The sequence below is a fragment of the Pieris rapae genome, chromosome 1, assembly GCF_905147795.1.
Source record: "Pieris rapae chromosome 1, ilPieRapa1.1, whole genome shotgun sequence".
NCBI lineage: Eukaryota > Metazoa > Arthropoda > Insecta > Lepidoptera > Pieridae > Pieris > Pieris rapae.
In genome coordinates, this window is record NC_059509.1 from 12,347,227 (window position 1) to 12,365,005 (window position 17,779).

At 32.5% G+C, this 17,779-nt stretch overlaps 1 protein-coding gene and 1 long non-coding RNA gene across 3 annotated transcripts in view; one reads left to right on the forward strand and one right to left on the reverse strand.

Annotated features, from left to right (window-relative positions):
• Positions 1-504: 504 nt before the first annotated feature.
• LOC110997444 lies at positions 505-13,169 on the forward strand. 2 transcript variants are annotated; one of them, XM_022265600.2, is made up of 12 exons: positions 505-633; positions 970-1,076; positions 1,339-2,072; positions 2,313-2,528; positions 3,293-3,459; positions 3,811-3,923; positions 5,020-5,269; positions 5,838-5,997; positions 6,283-6,384; positions 7,667-7,756; positions 8,335-8,453; positions 9,169-13,169. In XM_022265600.2, the coding sequence occupies exons 2-12, from the start codon at positions 1,045-1,047 to the stop codon at positions 9,211-9,213; spliced, it is 2,028 nt and encodes a 675-aa protein (XP_022121292.2). In that variant the 5' UTR covers positions 505-633; positions 970-1,044; the 3' UTR covers positions 9,214-13,169. The 2 variants fall into 2 exon arrangements, with proteins under 2 accessions (XP_022121292.2, XP_022121291.2); XM_022265599.2 differs by having other exon boundaries at positions 506-633; positions 1,333-2,072.
• LOC110997445 overlaps positions 13,127-17,779 on the reverse strand; it is a 29,010-nt gene continuing 24,357 nt past the window's right edge. The window contains exon 4 of the long non-coding RNA XR_006750236.1: positions 13,127-15,719. This is a non-coding gene — a long non-coding RNA (uncharacterized LOC110997445). The remainder of the gene's footprint in view (positions 15,720-17,779) is intronic.

The window sequence follows — 17,779 nt, forward strand, 5'->3', positions numbered from 1 at the left end:
GCTTTTTCTTTAATTACATTTACCTAAGATTATCCAAAAACGTTTAAAATTAAATCAGTCGTCAGTCACATATGTAAATAGTAATTGAATAATGGCAACCCTGCCGTATCCAACGCTTGTCGTTGGATATAATTACCAAAGTTAAAACTAATAAAAAACAATGCTTATTGAAAACATAATTAATCTTTATATATACATATGAAATTCGTGAAAAAGAAAATGTTAAAATTATATTTATTGTTTTTGGGGTAGCGTAAATCTTATCTATGGCTTGTTTCCAGCATTGTTATGTAGAATCAATAGATTTAAACTACATATTATGTAACTGTATTTTAACCTAAATTATAAAGATATGAAATTAAAAACATAATAATTAATGATAATATAAGAATTTATGCTCATTTATTTAAATTATACTATAATCAATGACCTGTCATAGACTCTTAAGATAATTAAAATGTCATTGTCACTAAGGAAGCTGTCAAGTAGTAAACATGCCATTTGTCAATTATCAAACATTTGATGTTATTGAAATTAATTCTACAACAAAGCCTTTCGATTAAAAGATATTTGTGTACAAAATACTGCCAAAAAATTATCACAATATACTAACCGACACTGCTCTTGTATAAGGTAATTAATATAAAGTAGCACGTCCGTAAATGAGAAACTAATTGACAATAATAGTTGCATATTTTAAGCTTCACATAACTTCTTTTTTTACACTCAAACTGCTGTTAATTTTTTTTTGTTTAAACATACGTATTTCGCGTTTAAGAATTTGATTAAAATTTTTAGAGAAAAGTAAAAAGTACTGAGAAATAAAATTATTTGGTAATTTTGACACATGTCACTTATTGTCATTACATTATAAAATACAATTTCTTATCGTCTAAATGCAGAATATTGCGTATTTTACAAACAATATCTGACTTCTTAGTACTCAGCTAATATTTTTTTTGATTCCAGTGGAATTTTTTGGGACCAATGACCCTATTGCATTTGACTTACATATGTAATATTAGGTTGTAAAATGTTCCCAGTATGTCTTATATGAGTGCTTCAGAAAATGTGGGGTGAGTACATACTAAAGTAAACATACCCTTTACATCAACCTTATAGATTTTTATTTATTATATTACTGATTACATTATCGTATTACTGAACACCAAGGTGACTATTATTTGAAGTACAAACTGATGAATAATATTATATTAATATTCCTCTAAGCCATGACTCTATGTTTCTAATGACTATTAATCATAAATAACAAACTTTCTCAACATTAACCTGTTTGATTATTTGTTTATGTTATTATGTACATTTTTGTAGTTTCAGTGGTATTCCCCAAAATATATCAGAATCAAGTTGTGCGAGTCAATATAAAATGGCAGTTGAAAGTGTTCCTGGAACATGTAACAGTAATGTGAATATGTACATTCATGACAGCTCAGGGGATGAGCAAGGATACATACCACATTTATCAGAAAACTTCTTTCATTCAAAATTTAAGATTGATCCTAATGATTTGTATACATTTCATGATTCAGATGTTATAGCTGGAGAAATTACTGTAAGTAACACAGAAGAAAATGTGACTCTGTCTGATACTGAAGGGAAAGCTATACCTTTGGAAAGCCCAATTAAGGAACTTGATCTTTTAGGAGATTTAAATAATGGTGAATTAAAAAAAACTGCTAAACAACCTGTTTTGAATGGTCACTGTAAGATCAATGATATCAACAATACAGTAGATAAGAAGACAGTTAATGCCAAAGTGAAAAAAGTTCAGGTTCAAGACAATTGTATCAATCAACCGAAGATATCTATTGTTCATCATCCAGGTCTTCCAAGTCCTAAGGGAAACCTGCCGTCAAACAAAGTTTTACTTCATAACAGTAATGTTTCTAATGATAACTCCCAGAATATAGCTTCAAAAGCAGGAGGAGAAACATTTTTGGATGTTTTTAAACGAGAGCAAATTTTAGCTGAGAGTCTAGTAGCAGTTAACAAGACTGAACCTTATATAGCACCTGTTAAAATTTCCACTCCCGCCCCAAAAAAATCTGCAGGTTCTTATTTTTAACTTAATTTTTATTTAAAGAAAACACTTTTTGTCAAAATTATATTAAATAATTATAAGTTTACAATAATACATAGGTTCAATCTAGTATAATCTTAGTCTAATGACAATATGTAATTAATAGATTTAAGGGCAAATTATAATTGAATTTATATTATTTAAGCCCTTATTTTTTTGTGTAATTGTATTATTAAGCTCAGAAACAGAAGGTATAATTGAATTTTTTTAGCCAAACCCTCAACCAAGGCGAAAAAAGGTAGAGGGCCTATACAGCATGAGGCCTTACAACGGATATCCCCTCACCACAGAGTAATTGTGCAGCCAATAAAGACGTGGCACTCACCAGATGAGGAGTTGTTTGAATGTGGCCCCCTAGATATTCAGAATACAAACCCATATAAACTCTTAGAAAGCAGTAGCGATGATGACATTATGCCTGATTATGGTATGTTACAGTTTAAACCTCAAAAATGGTATGTTTTAATTTGAACTGTTTATATCTCACATAACCCCAACTTAGCTTGAATATAGTTTATTTGGCTGAGAGCAATTTAGCTGTGTATATTTTATTAAAAATAAAGTAAGTACAAACTTCAAGTAAGCAAAAAAATATTAGTAAAATAGAAGGGGGTGCAGTTCTGTTACTAACTTGGCATGATCTAATAGTCCATATTTTAGGCTTACATTTGAAATTCTATTTTGGATATCACACAAAATTTCCCATACAAGATATGGTTCCTAGACAGTATTGAATCTTACTTATCTACACAAATTTATAAACAATTTGTTTTTCTTATAAATAAAACTGCTGTACTGATTTAAAAAACCCATATCTTACAAAATTATCAGCGAGTAACATTTCTATAAAATAGAATACAATCAATAGGAGTGAGGTTTCAATGAAAAATATTTGACAACAAAACTTTCTTCTTGAGAGCTTTTATCTGCGCTGATTCAGTTTGTTTGACGTTATTTATATAGGTAAATGTAAGGAAGTATGAATAAAAGTCGGTTATCTCTAAACTTGGTTTACTGACGATTGTTGAATGTGACACCGTCATAATAAAATACTGATGGAATGGTTGCATTTTTTTTTAAATTAATAGAACGAAAAAAAAACAGAAAAATATTTTTCTGCTGCGTTTCTAATTATTTACGAAGAGACAGGGCACAGTAAGCGTTCTCTAATTGGTGTCTATTTGTTTTTAGAGAGTGGTTCGGGACCTGTCTGTGTCGAGGAAAGCGCGGCAGAGTCACGAAGCGCTAGACTAGAACTGCGTAGGGCTGCGATGAGAAGACAGATGTCGCGGACGGCTACGGCTATGCATTTGACCAAAAAGCACGATAGACATAGAGCACTGGCAGCCCTAATAAAGGTTAGAAGCAAAAGTGTACCTATTGGGATATGGGACAATGTAATATATAGTTAATATAAACAAATGCACGGTGAAGCCATATTATGGCAGCCCATATTGCCACTGAAAAAGTCTTATAGCTACAAAAATTTTTTTTTTCGAATTCCTTTACTTTTCATCAAAATACGTCTCGCAATTGCATCATCTCGAAATATCTAAGCAATCATGAATTTTTGGAACGTAAAAAATATCAGATTTATGTCAAATTTAGTCAACAAAGTAAAGTAAAATAAATAAATAAAATAAGTACATGACAATAGCGGCTTTATTGCTTTAAGTTACAGTCCATTTTACAATGTATTTAAATTTCAGAGACAACTAAATGAAGCAAGCTCTTGTCGTCTTCCTCAACAAACGATGAATCACCTTTTGGCGATGCGCGGAATGACTGGAACTTTATCTTTACAAGAGAGACGGACGCTGAGGTAAATTAATAATAATTATTTAGTTAGTTAGTTTTATGATCCTGACAATTTAGTTAGTTAGTTTTATGTCCAAACCATTCCTGCAACCAGTTTTATATAATCTTATTTTATATCGTCTATATTGTTAGTTATAAGATTTAGGAATTTAAGTTTAATTTTTTAATGTTTGTATGTAGGTTAGTTGGTGTGGGTAATATAATGGAATTCTATCGCATTAGTTGTAACTGTTAAGATAGGAAAATTTACTGGAAATAAATAAATAAATCTTCCCACCTCTTGTATGTGCCGTTTTACCTGTTTTAAATGTTCTGGTGTAGATAGTGCAATTCACGAAGACGCGCCCCACCAATTTTTGGTTGAGGGGTTTGCGGGGTGCGGGGGTTGCTCCGAGCGTCAGTTGCGAACCGTCAGGGAGCATCTTTCACTTTGACACTCTCTCCTGATTAGTCTATTCATTGTAGTGTGCGTGTGTACCGATAACATTGACGGAAGCTTGCACACATATAAACGGTTGGGAGGAATAGTGGGGCTCGTCTTTGTGGATTGCACTATCTGTACCAACTCATTATAGTTGACTCTTTTTCTCGCAAAGTGTTTCCTGTTCATCTCCACTTGTCGGTTCAATTACTCTTTGTAACGTCTTCGGTCCTTGTTCTTTTCCTATTTTCACTTTTTCTATTTCTCTTTAATAAACCTCATTTGTTTTGGACAGGTTGATACAAATTTAAACTTCGAATTCAGACTTGATCGGTGGAATGGAGCGGTTAAAAAATAAGTAAAAATGTCTTAAGTTAGTCAACTGTAAAAAATTAATGTCAAAAATAATAATTTTATTTTTACGTCATTTTGGTAAATTTGTGATTAAAACGTAATTAATACAATATCACAAAAATATTTTATTTTGAGTAAATCCTTTATTTTATTATTCCACAACATCTTACCATTTCCCTTAATGAAATATGTGATTTATATTATGTTTAATTATTAAATTATCATATAGTAAGCATTATCTTCCAATAAACACTATTACGGGTACAAAAATATTTTCTTAGGTTTACATATTAAAAAAAATAGCCATAAGTTATGGTGTTTACAGAGCAAGTGGCTGGTCGGGGTGCGACAGCAGTAAATTAGACTCGAACGCAACGAGCATGTGTGCTGAGGAAAAATGCACTTTAACGCCTCTACCGTGCGCTCGGTATTGCTTATCACACATCACGTTGGCGCCGGAACAGCGGCTGTATGCAGCGTGTGCAGCAGTCTTCGCGGGCGGGGAGCGCTGCAAACAGCCGCTTTTGCCGCTGCACGAGCAGACGCCGTTGTGCCCGGAACATGCTTGGAAAAGGGTGAGTAAAAATAAATATTTTCAGCGCTTTTTTCAATTAGAATTATGTGTGTTTGGTGTAAGTGGTTGCCTGGAAGAAATCACTCGAAAGCGATATATAATAATAAAAAAACATCATTTGAGAGGACACCATGAGTTATTATTTTTTTATTTCTGCTAAACCCTTTCATCTTTTAGTCGATATCAACTCTGGGGATATAAATGTAAGGTTTTCTACAGCTGTGATTTTTTTTGACATTCAACACCATTTGTCTTTAGTCACCGTGACAGGCAACCTGTAAAGCACGCGAAACGTCGGATTTTTTTTTTAAATTATGAAAAAATAATTATAAAGTTATAATAATACATAGCTTCAATCCGTTAAAAAAGTGTTTTCTTTAAACATCATTTAATTCAGACCATTCCATGTATTGTTAGTAGAGTAATACTTATACCTATATTAATAAATTATAATTATTTATTTCGTAATCCTGCAGCTAACATAAATTATATATGCCTGAAAATATAGCCAAAGATGGAATACATGATACATTTAAATGAAATATTAAAAATATAATCTTTTTACTAAGGATAATTACGAGCTCCTCAGTCGCGAGAAGCCCCAAAAGAGCCGAAAGCGTGCGTGCCCCTTGAGCGGCTCTGTGCGTCCGCCGCGTCCGCCGCGCAAACCCAAACGGAGACGCTGGCTCGTGGCCAAAAGACCGCCCGTGCATACGCAGTCTCTGTCAGGTATAGCGTTTTTTTTTTTTAATTTTATTTCATTAAAGTATTCCTACAGCTACACATTAAACAATATTCAAACCTACCTATACAAAAAATATATCGAATCACAATTCATACTAAATTCTAAATTATGACTTCTAAGATTCATTGACCATTATAATAAATATTTAATACAAAGGAACAATAACAGAGCCATTAATAATAATAACCAGAGTTTTTTTAATAATTTGTTTTCGTTTACTTCGTTCTGTTTTGTTATACGAATAAAATTAATTGTCACCGTGTTTATAGAAATAAATGCCTACTCAAATTCGTCGGCGTATGACAGCGAGGACACGGGCATCGGTGGGCTTAGTGAGACTGAATATATTGGTGGAACTGCAAGTGAACTAGGTAAGTTTAACGATTTTAAGCAACGCGTCTTAGTAAATGTAAAATTAGAAACATTTAATATATATTTATTGTTTGATATCCATAAGTCAATTGTGTTACCTATATGAATAAATGATTGTGAATCATTGCACAACCGGCGATCGAATCTACGACTTCAGGGATACTACGCAGTCGCGCGCTCACAAGACTAAAGCGTGATAATAAAAAAACGTCAATTTTGTAAAAGACAGTGTGACTATATATATTACTAGCGACCCGCCCCGGCTTCGCACGGGTGCAATGCTGATACTAAATACACTACAGAAAATCTGTAAACGTTGTATATAAAAATGTGGGTTATCCATAAGAGATAGACATATACCATCACGGACTTTTCTGTAGACCTTTTCAATGTGTACAATACTTAGTACATTATTTTGATAAAACTCGTAGGGTTCAGCCTCCGTTTGCAATGTAAGCGGAAAAAATGTAATTATTTACGACATCACAAGTACAAAAATAACAGTACTTCTCCACTATTTAATGGATTTTATTATACATATAAACCTTCCTCTTGAATCACTCTATCTATTAAAAAAACCGCATCAAAATCCGTTGCGTATTTTCAAAGATTTAAGCATACAAAGGGACAGAGGGACAGAGAAAGCAACTTTGTTTTATAATATGTAGTGATGTTTTAAAAATTTATTAATAGAGCAACATTTTTATAAGTTTTTCAAATTGCTTGCTTCAATTTTAATACTCAATGCCTAAAATGAAATTTGGCCCTCAAAGTTTTGTCGTTAGATTTGTGTCTGTTACCTGGTTGTTTTAAAAAGCTAGTCGGTTTAAAGTACTTTTTCGTACCAGCACTGTGGAAACTTGTGCGATTTTTACTGTTTGGGATGAAAAGGGAAATAATTATTAATCGCCGTTAAAAGAGTTTTAATGCTCGGTACATAATCACTGACAAAAGAAATGTATGTATAGAGTCAGATGTTCTAAAATTGAAAAATGTGCCCGGTCGAAAAGGTTGGCCATCTTTGACATGTCAAAAAATTATAGCTGTCAGAATTCCACCGAATTAAAAATAATAGTATAGTTATCAATTATTCGACAAACATTTGGAGTAAATAATCAAAAGAACAAAACTATTGCACCTAAATTCAACCTTGTCTTGGATTTTAGTGTAAGATTCAAAGTCGACGAGACTTACAAAATATAGTTTTTGACATAATTTAATGAATTATTTATGATTTGATTTGGATTAGATTTAGATAACTGTTTTTCTCTTATTCCAAAGAAGTCGGACAAGTGCCTCCAGATGACATTTTGGACCCGAGCGTCTTGAACCAAATGCCGGATGAAGCGTTTACGGAGTTTTTCAATCAAGGTAATTTTATTTTAAACAAAGTCGGGTGTCATCTAAGTCACACAATTTGCAATCAAAAGAAAAATTAAATAAAAAAAATAATTCAAACATTCAATTTTCATCCTATCGAAACAAAATAAATTTATTTGTATTTATTGTAAAAATAAAATCATAAATTAAGTTTAGTTCACCTATAACCTAACATTATTTGCCTGTTAGGCGTCAATACACTTAAAATAAATGTTAATAGTTATATAAATCAATATATATATATATATTGTAATTAAACTATGTATTCATTAAACTTTTCTATTTATAAAACTACTTCCATACGTAATTTAATATGCCTGTCGTTTAAGTTTATAATGGAGATATTTGTTATTTTACAAATAAAATATTGTAATTAAGAAAAAAAACATTAAATTATTTTATTCAAAGATAAAGGTCCAAACAATTAGTTACCTATAATTTAAAAAAAGGGTTTTTGAATTTTAACAATTTGTCTATTTTATATAAATGAAAATGTCTTTTAAAAACTTATTGTTAAGCAAGTATTCGTATAAATCGTCATGTCCTACGTAATTGTATTTTATTTATAGCGGAGGGGGGTACGTTCGCTGAAAGCTGCGAACTAGCGGCCGCATTGGAGGCCGTGTTGGACGAGCGCGCGCTCGATATGACCGACGTGTTTACGAGTTCGCCTGTACCCGCTAATAAGGTAATTAAGATAACGCGTGTACATTTCTGATAGGTGGTGAGCCATCTGTGCCTGACACACGTTGAGAGGCGCACGAGAATTATGTCGGTAATCGATTGTAATATGCTGTTTGTAGTCTCGATGTTCGTTAGTTCCTTCTTAACGCAAAGTTTGCCGCGCACCACCACTATGAGGAACCAGCTGCCCACTGATGTATTTCCAAACTAATTCGGCTAAGGGTTCATCAAAAAAAGCGTATCATTCCTTAAAAGCCCGGCAACGCACTCGCCAGTCCTTTGGAATTATGAATCAACGTATTACGCAATTTTCGCAGATTTTGTATCCTCCCTCCCACCTCTTACGTCAGGAAATGCTGTTACGCATATCCCTGCGGCATTTGCTCCAACACCATTTGCTGCTAAAACCTGGCAGATGCTTTTAGATTCCTCTCCCCCCATCTAGCGTGCTGTAACTTTTTCTGTACTTTCTTCCTAATATGGCGTAATGTACCGAAGTCTTTGAAATAGCTTTATTGTTTTAATTGCGTTAATATTATTCAAAACGTTGCGTTATGCGTTGTCCTCATCCCCTCCCCCCGTTTCACCGTTGCGTGATTAAAGATTAAGATTTTTCAAATAAAGTCCATTCTTATAGAGGAGGCTTATTACCCGACGATGTGTTGTCGGCTGTTATGTTATGAAAAATGTATTTTATGAATAAATATGAATAATTTCAGATGCAAGTTGCCGTAAGTATGGAGTCGTCGTCTGCGCCCTCATAACACATATACGCTTATCTAAACTGTATAATAATGTGTTTAGGAACAAACCTGTTTTGAATTATGCTTTAATTTTGTGTGTTAGTGAATCGTAGTGTGTAACTGTCGTAGTAGTTTTTTTATAATTGGTCAACTTAAACATTTAATTGTCATACTTTTAATATTTCTTCTGACGTCAGTTATGCTCCTATGATTTTGCCGCTTTTCGGATTAAAAGTTTACATCCCGTTATTTGTCGGTCACGGATGACTTACGTTTAGTTCGTAAAAGCTGCAAATTTATAAAAAGCACGCAAAATAGATACATGCTACTATGAATAATTTTTTCAAGTGCTGTTGGTATTCTCCCGAAATAATCTTCCAAAACTGTCTGTACTCAAAAACCTAATTGAATATGGGTTTAAACCAGTGTTTAATATCCTTGAAGATACAGAAACACATTATCAAAAAATACACCAATGTCTGGCATGGATATTTGAACAGTTTAATTAGATTTTTGTGTTTTCAAATGCGGTCCACGCGTTGAAAATATAACAATTTCTTCGTATTGAGAGATTTACGTTAATTTAGATATAGGTGATACTTTACCATGAGTTTGGCAAGAACACTTTAACTGCACTTGTTGGGATATACCCGTGGGGTTAGAACCCTCGGTCAATCGATTTCCGTGTTGTCTTTATTTTTCTTATAGGCAAGTGGGCAATTCGCCTACTATACCTATCATGCAAATTTGGAGTCCATAAGTATAATTAAATAAAAAACGTGTTGACATTCCGAAGTCTTCGCGTGTTTTGCTTCGCCTTCGTGGGTATCATTACAGTCTCTACGCAAGGCCCCAGGCTTCGGTACCTTTTCGATGCTTTTATTTGCAGTAGTCTTGACCGCGCTTAACCATTCTAATAAATATACGATTATTTTCCAAATAGCTATTATATAACAGTCAGTTTTGTCAAACTCATGGTTGGTTAGTATTTGTAAAATTAAATATAACTTGTAAATATTCACAATGAAGTACAGTTCCAACAATTGTGAATCATCCGTTTTGCGTTTGATCACGCGTGACTGACGGTGTTTTAGGTACAGTTAGTCACGGGTGACCGACGATTTCAAGCGCCATCTATGGAATAGAAACTGTATTTCATTTTTATAGTTGGTCACAATTTTCTAAAACCGAGAACAGTATTAAAGGGTTTCTGGTTGCATTTTATTCGATCAAAGTAAGATAATTAAGGGTTCGGTAATTGGATTTTATTCATAATTAACATGGTATAGTATACTCTTAATTCACAATACAATCAATATATATGGCTCGCATAGAAAAAACAATCAAATTTAAAAAACGAGTTTTGTTAGTAAACTTCTGTAATTTATGGTATTTTAGTTTTTGTACTGAAATAGCAAATGGGACAATAATCTATTTTCTAATATAAAAAAACAGCCGAAATAATTGCAGTTTTTAAAGTAAACTACTGTTTTTTCATTTGAACAGTAAACCCTACTGTAGTGGGTGAGTCTAACGAATATTCTAGAGTCGCAATTTGGGTGCGATGCGTCCTTCGACGATCAATATTCCTGTAGATAAAATGTTCCTACTTAGATTGTGATTATTGGCGATGTAACACGTAACGCGAAATACGTTAGGTTAAAATTCCTGTGAATATTAATTTAATTGGAACGTGATTTTCATTAAGTGTATAATTGTTTTGTTCTTTAATTGTTAAAGCGTCTAAATTTATGGTCATAATGATATTTTAAAGCTGAATTGGATTTAGGCACCCCCCTTTATCGGCATAGAACAGGTCTCTGATGGTAGGTTATGCCTACAAGTCTATATGACCGCATCTTAGAAGTCGTTAGTTCTGGTATGGAATTACATATTTCATAATCGTGATTATATACGGAAAAAAATTTATTCACGTTTGGGGGATCGGCTCTTAACAATAAGGTAATGATGCGCAAAAAATCAAAGCACAGTCCTCTACGAAAAATCTATGATATAAATTAATGCGCCATTATCATGTTTTGGGGTGAGATTTATACTCTTAACTATTACAACACTAACTTACAAATAGATAGATATTGCTACTCCGGATAAAATAAATAGATATTGTAATAAACACGGTTAAATAGTCGTATTCAATAGATCAAATAAATTGTTGTTGGATAGTTGATATTTAAAACTTATTAGCATTTTGTGAACTGTGCTACGTTATATATTAATAACTATATACAAATAATATGGGAATCGATTTTTCATGTTCAATTAGACCTATAATGGACTGCCAACTGCCAGTTATTTCGTTTGACATATGTCATAGAGAAATTTCCTATGACAGCTGTCATGTGAAAAGAACAGTGCACTGAGCACAGAACAATAAATATAGCAATCTGTGTTTTCTAATGACAAACATTTAGAGAATCATTTGCGCATTTTCCGTCTACCGAACACACGTGAATGATGTTCGTATATTCTATAAGGTGATGCATTTCGATGTAAAAGTCCTTGTGATCATAAATGTTGGCATTATATAATTGGAATTTCCCGCCTCGTGAAACATGTATGCGCTTATCTGCAGGGGTCTTTATATATTCATCAATAGTAATTAACAGAGAGGAAGAACCAATAGAGTGGAGACAAATAATTTTACAGTCTACAGATAACATTGCCTTTAATGTAACATATTTGTTTTCACTTATAAGATTAAATTAATAACTCTATTTGTTCATCCCTCTACAGTTAGATATGGCTAGTTATTTATTTGTATTTTTGTAGAATTGGAACTGACTGCGCTTAGGGAGATTATAGTATAAGATACTGCACCTTAGTTTAAGTAGAAATAAGAGGGTTCGACTTATCTGAAAATTACTGAAGCGACGTTTTGAGAAGCGTTTAATAGTGCAATTCTACATTCATAGATGGCGTTAAACTAACGTTGCATTGGTAACATCAATTTTAAAAAGTTAACGTCGACTTAATATTTATTGGCCTTGTGAATAATTGTTTTTGTATCTGTGCTCTGTAGTTTCGTATGTTATTCCTTTCATAATGTCCATGAAGACGGCGTATTGTGCGGCCCCTAAGGTATTAGAAAATTGTTGATAGCGTGAGTAATGTTGTAATGTTTCTGAAAGTAATAATTCCTATCTACTTTGTTTTGGATCACTTGTAAATCGATGTAAGCTTTTAAACATTTTGGATTGATACAATCGATACTCTTTGATTCTAAATACGTGTTAACTTGAAAATGTAAAGATTTAATTTGGAATTGTAATCAAATTATTTTGGTCTTAATACGTTTCGCTCCAAGAATGTTACAGAAAACAACTACCTCTATAAATGCCTGATGTTCACGCGTCCATGTGATATTGGTAATAAACTGAAAAATACTATTCTACGCTAATTTTTTTGTTTCTTTTGTCAGTTCAACCCCATATCTGAAATGACGCCATCTAGTGAGCAGTTGGAAATGTTTCCAACTTGTATAGATTCAAACTCCCGTTTGATTGCCTCATTTTTTACTATTTATGCCCCACTAATTATTACCGAATAACATCACGCTTGACCTCTGAAACTTCTTATTGAGTTTGTGTACGGACGAGTCGCTTTAATAGTAGGATTTGCGAACCCACCGACATATTTAACTCACGATTAAAAATAAAACTCATTGTAATTGATATTTATTTATTTCACCACAGAACATAGAAGTATGTCCAGTGTATTTAATCTTTAGCACTGTTATATACTGTATATGTAACATATTTTTATATACTTTTTACCTTCGTAGTTTCCAATCGCAGTAGGCTTAATCTAATTTGACGATGTGTTTGGTCTCTTTAATATAAGTTAGAATCGTATATTTTTGTAATAATAGTTAAGGAAGCATTTTTAGTTTGTAGTACATTGTACATTAGCCAGCATCTGAATGTAATTTATGTGTAGTAATAAACATTTAATGTACATTTCTAATTTATTTTTAGTACGCAGACCCTTTGTTTCACAGATTTCTTCAATACACTTACATATTTTTAAATTCAACAATCAGGATTCCGAGTTCATAAATGTCAAGAACAATCAAATTAAAAACCTTTTCACGATTTTAATTAAAAAAACAGCAATAAGCAGGCCTTCAACTCCAACTCCCCTAGTTTTCCAATACTTATGTAACATATTCAATTCATTTATTTAAAAGTATAGTTGGTATTAACTTAATTACATCACCGATTAATGTAAAATTTAATATCCATTACTTGGTTTAATTATCTTAATATTTAGTAAGACTAATACAATAAGGAAAAATATATCGATATTTTGAGGGCAAAGTATCAAACCTAATTTTTAAACGAATACATTTCAAGATGATAAAAATATTGACTGTTTTAAGCAAGCTGAAAGATATTTTTATACTTAATTTATGACAATAATTAATAATTGTTTACATTTAATGAACAGTTTGATATAGCTGTTATTATTTTTATTTTACTCTACTCCCCTGCCATCGTCTCCAGAGACTTTATATATCTCACAATTTTTTTTTTTTTCAACAAACAAAAAAATATATTTTACTGCTACTATTTGTGAAATAGTGTATTGGAAGGTACGCGTTTGGAAATACCCCGACTACATCGGTAATATTTTTATTAACAATATTCATAGGCGAGCCGGGGCGCAATTCCTCGCGAGACCCGCTCTTTCTGTCTTGTTTGCCGTCTTTATAAATACAATGATTTTTTCACAGAACCGTTCCAGGCACGGTCTGTGCTTTATAAACATTTCCTGTATGCCGTTACCTATCCGGCAAGAGACAAGATCAGAGACAGAAGAGTTAAAAACCAAAACAATAATTACACATTTTAATAAGGTCATTGTACTTTAACGTTTTACCTTCACAGAATTGCGTCACGTTTGATAAGTGGCAACATTTAAAAGTAAGAGCTCGCACGAACGCCTCGTAAAAGGAAAAGTGGCTATTAAAAGCTAAGATGTCGCTATAAATTTGGTTCAAGCGATCAACTTTATAAAAATAAATATGTTTAAATTTATTTTTTCTATTTACATAATAGGTTTAAACTCGCAACCATATACTAATAATAGCTTATGCAATAAGTTTTTAGGGATAAAGAATAGAAGCTAACTAACGTCCGTATCAGAATACAAAAATGCAACAGCAACGCACTTGCGAGTCTTCTGGCAATGTGAGTGTCCATGGGCGGCGATATCACTTAACATCCATCAGGTTTCTTCGGAGATTCTTGCTTGCTTGCCTCCTATTAAATAATGAGGTATAGAGGAGGGCCCAGCATAGCCCTGATACATAATTAATAGTGATCTAAATACACGTGTATTGTACCACGAGTTGGCACATCTCCCATAAATGCACCTGAACGTAATTACATTTATTTCAGTGCATTAGCGACAAGAGTTGACGCATTGCATGTGACGCTATTCGCGTGTATCTATTTTAATGGCATTTATGCAAATACAAAATAGTTAGATGATTGTGTAAATGTGAGTTTAAACAATTTTTTTTTATTTTCACGTTAAAGTTAACCACAGTTAATAGCAGTGCAAGTGCTAAGTACAACATTAATTACGTTTTATTAATTTTAATTGTTAGTTACATATATCTACTATATAAATTTAAATTATATATTTTTTTAATTGTCACCTGACTTCAAAGACATCTATAACATTGTTACAAAAACAAAAGACATGTGTATATATTATCCAAAATACACTACAATAAATAGAATATAAAAGATGTAATATTTATTAGAAAATTGCATCGCTGCTGGTTCTTGATGGGTAAAAGCTGACGAAGGCTTGAGGCGCCAATCCTGCTTCATTGTTCAGTTGACTGATGTAAAAAAGGAGGACACAGAGGCAGTGCCATTAGTGGCTGTTGTTCGTTACTTAACAACCAGCTAACCACACTGCCAATGCGGTCAACCCAAATAATGTCTGAAAATCTCGTAGAAAAGTTTAATAATAATGTATCCTAATAACCCAAGCCTTAAATAATATTGTCGTAGCGATGTTAAGATCGATTCAGTAGTTTCGGCAGTCTGTATTTAGTACTAGTACATCTGGAGTTTCGCCTATTCCTTATGAACATCCCCTGCTGTCGCACTGCACAATATGAATCTTAGATTCTTGTATAAAACAGCAAAGCAGTGGAACTACTAGCCGCCTTCCATCTTCCCTAGACAAATATGGTTCAAATATACATCTGCCCATAGTGCCCCTGGCCGCATCACACAAATTAATGATTATGCGATAATTATGAGTTGCTGTGCTCTTTTTTATCATTTATGGTTTCAAAGAAAATTTATCAAATGTTTAACGGCCGAATACTTGGGCTCGAGAATTAAGAGAAGAGAATTAAGTAATAGAAGTATTAGATTAAACAGACAAAAATTTTAGTATGGGTGTTCGCCTAAAGTGAGTTGAAACAAGGTGTTGTTCTGGTCTCAATCTTCACGGTGTCTTCGGGTTTGCACTGGACTCATGACCTGAAAATAATTATTATATCATATTATTTTTAATATAATTTTACTACAGCGTAGGTGTCTAAGATCAAAGACTTTTGGAGTTTAAGGCACCTATCATAATGATAATGTCATGTGGGACATGATGTAAGGATGCAAGTCCTTACAAACATTGTATATAACAAAAAAAAATGGCAATTAAAAAGAGTGGCGCAGATTTTATTGCCAGTTCTTGTCGCGCATTCTACGCGCTTGATTTGAGAATTGGCAGTAAATGTAAAATTATAAGCATTTGGTATTTAATATGTTTTTATTTGTTGACGTTAATAAGTGTACATTGCGTTACCTAAATGAATAAACGCTTTAGAATTTTTAAATGAAGCATCATTTTAGGATTTTTTTTTATATAAAACACTAATTCGGTCCATTCATAAAATATATCCCAGGAAAACACTATAATTGATAATTTTATAAACGTCAAATTTTGTGATTTTGTGCTTCAACAGTTACTTCATAAATGAAATACGCGTCCGTGGAATTTTTTAGGATCCTATATTCATAATTAAATGTAGGCAAGAACCAATAAAACATATATTTTTTGAAAGTTTATATTTAGCCTACCATTTAACCTCCATTATTAATTACTAATAAAAACTTAAGATAAATAAGGATTTTTATTTTTTAATTACCTAAAGCTATATTTTTACATAAATAACGGGTATGTCGCAGTAAAGTAGTTATTATTTTAAGTTAATTAAATCTCTACACAGTTTATTAAAGATCGATATTCAATTAAGTTCCGTCAGACAAGTGGCTGAACAAAACGGTTGACGAGTTTAGCGTTAACCTAACCATTCACAATAAAACAAAATACGGAATATTTCCAAGCTCTCACTTCTTCACGATCACACCGAAATAATCATGGCGGATTCGACAACATTTCATCAAAGACAATAACATTTGAAACAAAAACTCTAAAAGTAATCAGCTGTTGTCGTGACAGCCATCTTGTTTTGCATTAATTATTATCAACACGCTGGCTTTTCAGCCGTTGGCTGGTCATACGGATAGTTAAACGTTTTCGACGCTACTTTATTTAAATCAAGATGCTAGCGACTTGATTGAATTTCGATCTTTAATTAAATGTTTAGATATTTAAAAAAATCTCTAAATAGTATAATAATTTCAATAAATTTTCGAAAAGCCCCAAATTAAAGTGTTTTTAAAGTAAAGCCCCACATTGATTTAGAGTGCATCTATGCACGCGCATACACGCAGTATACTCCATGGCCACAATAGCTGCCATAAAAAAATACCTTAGTTCAAACAGAATAACAATTTCTTAAAAAATATTAATACATATTTTGTTTGCCGTCCAAGTAGATATTCCGAAGGCGAGGTCGTTTTCTATTGCAGTCACGCATAGCGCATACCTAACAAATACCTACTTGAATGTATATTACAAAGGTACAGACACTTGATATGTTTCTTAACTATGAATAATGCATGAAGTTCAAATGGGGCAGATGTATTTATTGCCCTTTTTGATAAAACAACTATGAGCCCGTAAATTGTAAATTTTGATCAATCAATCAAATCATTTATTCCAATTAGACCACCTTAAATTGCACCTATGAACGTTAAATAAAATACAAAGATGATTCTAGTTTGATTGATAACATGCATTGTTTATAGACGGGATTCGAACGACAACGGATGAGAGTCTAAGCTACTATACAGTGTAATTCAATTGAAATATTTTCTATTTCTAGCGAAATATTTCTCGTGAATAGCGAAGACGAAAGCGAAGCGACGGAGAATAGTCTTAAATGTGTATGAAACTAAATTCTAGGTTCTAGTATATAACCATTACCATCCTACCAGTTTTATAGATTTCTATATATTTTATTAGGATTTATTAATTTATAAATAATGAACTAAAAATACTAGAAGTACTTGAAGATGCGGGAAGTCTCTGATTTTGTTTAATTAGTAGTTTTAAATTCTAAGAATTATTTGTTGTTTTTAAATGTTAAATTTCAGTTTACATTAGTTTTTTTAAAATTCATCTTTGTCTGTTTTAT